At 42.2% G+C, this 7,346-nt stretch overlaps 1 protein-coding gene across 1 annotated transcript in view; it reads right to left on the bottom strand.

Annotated features, from left to right (window-relative positions):
* Positions 1–7,061, bottom strand: part of LOC113827801 (DENN domain-containing protein 11) — a gene marked incomplete at its 3' end in the record, with an annotated part of 25,688 nt that extends 18,627 nt beyond the window's left edge. Inside the window, 2 exon segments of the mRNA XM_070126342.1 lie at positions 92–191; positions 6,751–7,061. Of these exon segments, the coding sequence (XP_069982443.1) occupies positions 92–191; positions 6,751–7,039 (389 nt within the window). The 5' untranslated portion in view covers positions 7,040–7,061.
* Positions 7,062–7,346: the final 285 nt, after the last annotated feature.

The raw sequence follows: 7,346 nt of genomic DNA, 5'->3' as shown, positions 1-7,346 counted from the left end.
CACCTCCAGTCTAGAGTGGGTGGACACTCTCCCCAACCCTCCTTTTCTTACACCTATGTGAACAAACTGAACAATCATGCCAAGAACTTACATGAAGTCGGATGTGATAGTATGGGCACCACTGATGAGAGCACGGAACTCTACACCCTCTAGAGGCAATTCCTGAGGCACACACCATTCTAGCAGATTTCCTGAAAAATACCAAAGCTGATATAGAAAATCTACAAAAAAAACACACACACACAAAAATATAAATATATGTATAAATATATATATATATATATATATATATATATATATATATATATATATATATATATATATATATTTATATATATATATATGTATAAATATAGCAAAGAGCAATGACTGAGCAAGAAAAATAGCAATTACACACAAAATATAACCATGATTAAGAGCCTAAACTAATTAATAATAGCAACGATTCAAATAATAATAATAATGAGAGCAATAACAATAACAATAATAATAATAATAATAATAACAATGTCAAACAACCATATCAATAATAACAGCAATGATGATGATGATGATGATGATTATTATGATGATAATAATAACAATACCAATAATAATAACAATAATAACATCATCAGTATTAACACAAATGATAATACTGATAATAGTAATATCAAAAATCAAGTACAATAGTAGCAACTAGCAGGAGCTGCAGGGAAAAAAAAAAAAAAAAAAAAAAAAAAAAAAAAAAAAAAAAAAATGTATATATATATGTAAATATATATATATATATATATATATATATATACATATATATAAATATGTATATATTTATGCATATATATATATAAATATGTATATATATACATATATATAAATATGTATATATATATAAATATGTATATATATATATATATATGTGTATATATATATATATATATATATATATGTATATATATATAAATATGTATATATATACATATATATATATATATATATATATATATATATATGTATATATATACATTTTTATATATATATATAAATATATATATATATATATATATATATATATATATATATATATATAAATAAATAAATAAAGAGAGAGAGAAGGAGAGAGGGAGGGAGGAAGGAAGGGAGGGAAGGAGGAAGGAAGGAAGGAAGGAAGGAAGGAAAGAAGGAAGGAAGGAAGGAAGGAAGGAAGGAAGGAAGGGAGGGAGAGGGAGAGGGGGAGGGAGAGGGGGAGGGAGAGGGGGAGGAAGAGGAGGAGAGAGAGGGAGAGGGGGAGGAAGAGGAGGAGGGGGAGGGAGAGGGGGAGGAAGAGGAGGAGAGGGAGGGAGAGGGGGAGGAAGAGGAAGAGGAAGAGGAAGAGGAAGAGGAAGAGGAAGAGGGAGAGGGAGAGGGAGAGGGAGAGGGAGAGGGAGAGGGAGAGAGAGAGAGAGAGAGTTAGAGAGAGAGAGAGAGAGAGAGAGAGAGAGAGAGAGAGAGAGAGAGAGAGAGAGAGAGAGAGAGAGAGAGAGAGAGAGAGAGTGTGTGTGTGTGTGTGTGTGTGTGTGTGTGTGTGTGTGTGTGTGTGTGTGTGTGTGTGTGTGTGTGTGTGTGTGTGTGTGTGTGTGTGTGTGTGTGTGCGTGGCTGTTGTGGACCTACTGTAGAGGTTAAGAAACCAAACTGGATTTTATCTCTTTATTTGTCAAGTGACCAAGCACACAAGTCGTCAGGTCCACAAGCGAAAGATAAATGATGATTTCACCTCAGGTCCAGCAGCTTAAGAAACTGACCGCCGATGTCAGCTCGGCCGACTTGGGCGGTTCCACAGTGGGAGTCAGCCAATCACGAGTCAGGTGCGGTCCTGCGTTGACAGCCAATCAGGAGCCGCTACAGCATAGGGGTGAGCTGTGCCAGCTACCCGAGAACGAGGGGAGCCTGCAGTCCAAAAGGCAAGCTGTGAGGTGTCCGGTGTCAACCAATCTCGGTATACATCTTCGAGAAGCTAATGATGGTGAGGGCAAGAGGACAGGCTGTGGACCTGGACCCAACCTGGGTAAGTATGCCGCACTGCAGGTTGCGGGGGTCGGCTACAGATACTCCCCCTCCAGTGAGGGAGCTAAGCAAGCGAGCAATAGCCGTGATACTCCAGAATGCTGGGTATTTGTGTCACTCCGGAAAGTCACCAGTATGGCAATGGATTTGCATCCGCCATAGACTGGTGTCAATCATCTCTTTAAGGAGCTTTTGTGTATGGGTGTGAGTGCTTACAGTTATGGTTGGGGTGTAGGAGATCAACAGGGAGAGCTGGGGCGGCGGCTCCCCCAACGGCTATCCCTGGGTAGGCCTAGTTGCTGCTGGCTGTCTTGCTCTGCTGGAGAAACGGTGAGTGCTGAACTCATCCCGGGCGCCGGAGCTTAAGAAGGGGTGAGCTGCGCCAGCTACCCGGGAACAAGCGGAGCCTGCGGTCCAATGGGCGTGTCGTGAGGTGTCCGGTGTCAACCAATCAGGTCTCGGTATGCGTCTTTGAGAAGCTGCTGATGGTGAGGGCGAGAGGACAGGCTGTGGACCTGGACCCAACCTGGGGGGTAGTATGCAACGCTGCAGGTTGCAGGGGTCAGCTACACTACTAGCAGATGGCATTGCATCACAACCATTCCCGTGCTGTTAGCTCATGAGATGGAGCTTCTTTTTCTCCAAAAGCAATGAAATCATTTGTATAGTGATTCTTTTAGGCAATACAACCTATAGTGAAGGTAAACTTTCACATTTTGATTATTTCTGTGTAAAAAATAAAATAAAATAAATAAATAAAATCTTAATCAAACAGTTTAAGGCCAACTCTGGTAGGTTGTACCTCCAGTGCTAGCATTGCAAGAACAATAAATCCCCACGCATATAGAATGTGTAACTCTCCACATTTACATAGCATGTGCAACAAGCAGTTGTCATAGCCCACCTTCACCACTACATGGCTAAAAGACATCCACTAACACTAATGACTGAATATGCAGACTACTACACATCATAATTTTAGTGGCTTTGGATTCCTCTCATCCTTTTCTCTCTATATACATAAGAAATGATGCACAGGAGCTACTGCCACTCTTTGAAGTAGAGCCTGATAATAGGAGTATTCCTGTAGTATAACAGGAAATTGCAGAGTAAATGTGAAAGAAAATGCAATATATTCACTGAAATATATGTGGAATAGCTAACCGTGTGTTACAAGGAGTTGTGCTTTTTGTGAGCCTGTTATGGAGACACTGAGTCTATCTCTGCCCTGGAAGAGGATTCTGGTCTTCCAGGTTGAGAGGGTTACAGGGGGTCCAGCACCCTACAATATTTGGATAAAAAAAAAAATGACATTGAAAACTGATTTCTGAGTGAAGACTATATTTTTCTGATAGCTCTCATGTTTCAAATAAATCCTTTGCTCATTCCCATATAAAAATTAATATCAGCCATAATAGCGAGGGAGACTATTAAATGTATTAGGGAAATTGCAGGGTAAAAGCATATGATCAAAGTAAAACTTTCAGTAATGTAGTTATCATATTGTAATAAGAGGGCTTTGCATCTGAAACCTCCTTTCAGGTGGAGGGGGGTGGGAGGTTGCCTGGTCTGCAAAATCTTCACCTTGTATGGCCTGGCAGGATAGAGCCTGGGCAAATATCTGGATCTCAGACCAAGAATTTCTGACCTTGACCAATAAATCTGAAACAGCCAGCCTGTGATTGTCAGGATCCTCATCACTGTTGAAGGGAATAGTGCCCACTCCTCTTTGTTATTGCAATGATACTTTGTATATTAAAGGCAAAGTAGTTTTCCCAGCATCTTACAGCTACACAGCTTAAACATGATGGAAATTATCTAACTACCCTTGAGTTGAGCTCCTATTGTTACGTTATCTATTACATTTCTTATTGGCCCTTGTGTCTATTGGAGCTTTTGTGTGTGGGTGTGAGTGCCCACAGATCTGGTTGGGTGCTGGAGATCGACGGGGAGAGCCAGGGCAGCTCCCCCGATGGCTAAGGCCATGGTAGGCTTTGTTGCTTGCTGCTCTGTCTTGCTCTGCTGGAGGATCTTGAGTGCTGAACTTAGCCCTGGTGCCAGAGCTTAAGTGGGGCTGAGCTGTGCCAGCCACCCAGGAACGAGGGGAGCCTGCGGTCCAATGGGCAAGCCGTGAGGTGTCCGGTGCCAACCAGTCAGGTCTCGTTATGCGTCTTCGAGAAGCTGCTGATGGTGAGGGCGAGAGGACAGGCTGTGGACCTGAACCCAACCTGGGGGAAGTATGCCACGCTGCAGGTTATGGGGGTCGGCTACAGGTACTTCCCCTCCAGTGAGGGAGCCAAGCAAGTGAGCAATAGCCGTGATACTCCAGGAGGCTGGGTATTTGCATCACTTCAGAAAGTCACTAGTATGGCGACAGATTTGCTCTGCCATAGACTGGTATCAATCATCTCTTTAAGGAGCTTTTGTGTGTGGGTGTGAGTGCTCACAAGTCTGGCTGGGTGCTGGAGATCAACGGGGAGCGCCAGGGTGGCTCCCCCGACAGCTAAGGCCTGGGTAGGCCTTGTTGCTTGCTATTGTGTCTTGCTCTGCTGGAGGATCATGAGTGTTGAACTTGGCCTGGGCGCTGGAGCTTAAGTGGGACTGAGCTGTGCCAGCCACCCAAGAACGAGGGGAGCCTGCAGTACAGTGGGCGAGCTGTGAGGTGTCCGGTGTCAACCAATTAGGTCTCGGTATGCGTCCTCAAGAAGCTGCTGATGGTGAGGGCGAGAGGACAGGCTGTGGACCTGGACCCAACCTGGGGGAAGTATGTCGCACTGCAGGTTGCAGGGGTCAGCTACATTACCACCCCTTCCCCCCACCTGGTCTGCAAAATCTTCACCTCATGATCAGGCAGGAGAGAGCCCAGGCAAATACACTTTAGTAATGCCCCTTGAAGGTATATAGGGGGCTTTGGCCCCTAAACCTTTTGATGGGAAGCTCTGTCATCCAACATCCCCCAATGAACATTGTCTTCACCTTAGTATCCACAGCAAGATGTAGCTGAAACATAGGACAGAGTGTGTCATACCATAAAGATTAACCCCGATAATTTTCTACCTTGACCAATAAACCCAGAATACCCAGCCTGCATGTTGTAAAAATCCTTGTCGTTGCTGCAGCTGGGAATTATGACCACTATCCACTGCTCTTTTTCGTTACTGTCATCATATTTTGGGAACAAATGGTAAAATTTTTTCTGGCACCTTATACAAATACAAGCCATGACAATAGTGATTTGACTTCCCCTGGGTCTAGATTCTATTGTCACATAATTATCTAGTATTTGTTACAAAGTGCAATGCACCCTCCAGAGACTAAGTCCCACAACCAGGGTATCATGTGACCCTAAAAATCCAAACCTAACCTTTCTAACTTTCCATTTATTCCTAGACAGAGAGGGAAGCCCCCTGTACCCCCCTTTATTAGCACTTCATGCCAACTTATAGAAAATGCTACATTAAGAACTCTGGCTATGTGAGGGTGTTGTGAACTTATTCTTTGTATGGTGATATGCAACAAAGATTTTTGTCCCTTCATGGTAAATATGAGGTTGCAGCAACTGTACTTGTGTTATCTATGCTTTATAAGATGAAGGTGTCCATTTACCTATATCTCTGTACATCACTCTTGGTAACATTAAGTGATTGGTCACTAGTGTCTAGCAGGTAAGTACAATTCCCATTGGCTCATTTCATTTTCCTCTCTGACATCATTACCTATAATTCTATTTCATTATTTTGTCAATTCCTCACTTTAATATCTTTATTTCTTAATGCTCAAGGAGGACATATCATGGAGTGACTAGAAATTTACATCCTCTCTAAAGCAGTTTGCAAAAAAAATTCTAAAATGCTATACAGTATGTGTCTTAAAAGGTTCCAAATACGACTGCACTATCCTGCTGGTCCTGACAAGTTGTCTGGATGAGCAAGACAAGGAGTTCCGAATGCAGCATAATTCTAACCCAGACTGTGGGGTATGGGGGGATTACAACATATAAATGGTAACTAGTCAACTCGTACCCAGGTCAACTCGTACCCTAGTCAACTCATAACCTTGGCTAGGACATCTTGTAACCTCCGCCTGGTCAAATCGTAACCTCCGCCTAACCGAACCTAACACAAGCCTAAAATGAATTGATAATTATCTTAATAAGCATTTCTTATGTACTTTACATTGTTTTTCCTTCATCTAATAACAAACAAATATCCAGGCGGAGGTTACGAGTTCACGCAGCTGAGGTTACGAGTTGACCTGGGTAGGGGTCAACCTAGGTACGAGTTGACCTGATACAAATTCCAGTACACAAATACTAGAAGACTTGAATAATCCAACAGTACAATTTTTTGGCAACTCAGCCATATTACATACATGTACCAAATGCTTAATATGCTGTAGAATACCTCTACTACAGTAGTGATCTGATCAATGAAATGAAATTTAGTTCCTTAGTATGTACCTTTTCTTTACTATGAACAAAATCTGACAGAAGCATTCATTGGCATTCATTTACTGCAAATTCACTGAATTTACACTCAGCCCTTGAACTTGACACTGGCAATAGCTTTGGTATGCTTGGCATTGCTTAGATCTGCTCATCTCACATAATAATTTGTATTTCGAAAACGGCAGATGACACGTCAAAAAATCTGATTCCCTCCCTTATGAAAGACTGTAAAGACCGATACATTAGGATCTCCTAATTACTACCAGAATACCTTCCTTACCTTCTTTCGTATCGAAAGCAACGACAAATATTCCGATGACGTCCCTAACGACCCCAGACGAGGAAGGTTGTGTAGCCATAACATCAGTTCCCACAGCAGACGATCCAGCATTCAGGACGCCATTTCTCGCGTGTGGATTACTGTCACCGTCATCTGCCTCGCCCACCTGACCGCCCACACCATGAGTGCTCTGTGATGATCCCGCCCCTCCATCACTTTCAACCTCATAGTGCGTAGAAGGGATAAAAGAAGGTTTTGACATTGATGTTTTTCTATTGCTGGCCGCCATTACACCAATGAAAGAACTATAATTTGGGATTAGATGATGCAATTAAAATGCATTAAAATAAAACATTACATGAAAATCAATTAATGCAGTGATATTTATACAAGGATTATAAATACTTTGAAAATTGTCTATGCCTTATATAAATAAGTACAATATTACTATAGTTCTTATATCAACTATGGTTACCTAAATCTGAATAATGATTGGCCCTTCATTCCTTAAGGCGATTGAAAGCCTGTTTTGATTGGTAGATTCCGCCCCGCGCTGCTCGGCCTCAGCCAATGAACGTCGGCCTCCCAAGTCGTCT

Source organism: Penaeus vannamei, chromosome 10 (genome assembly GCF_042767895.1).
Source record: "Penaeus vannamei isolate JL-2024 chromosome 10, ASM4276789v1, whole genome shotgun sequence".
NCBI classification, from domain to species: Eukaryota; Metazoa; Arthropoda; class Malacostraca; order Decapoda; family Penaeidae; genus Penaeus; species Penaeus vannamei.
The sequence above is the reverse complement of the archived record's forward strand: the minus strand, read 5'-3'. Positions and strand labels throughout refer to the sequence as shown.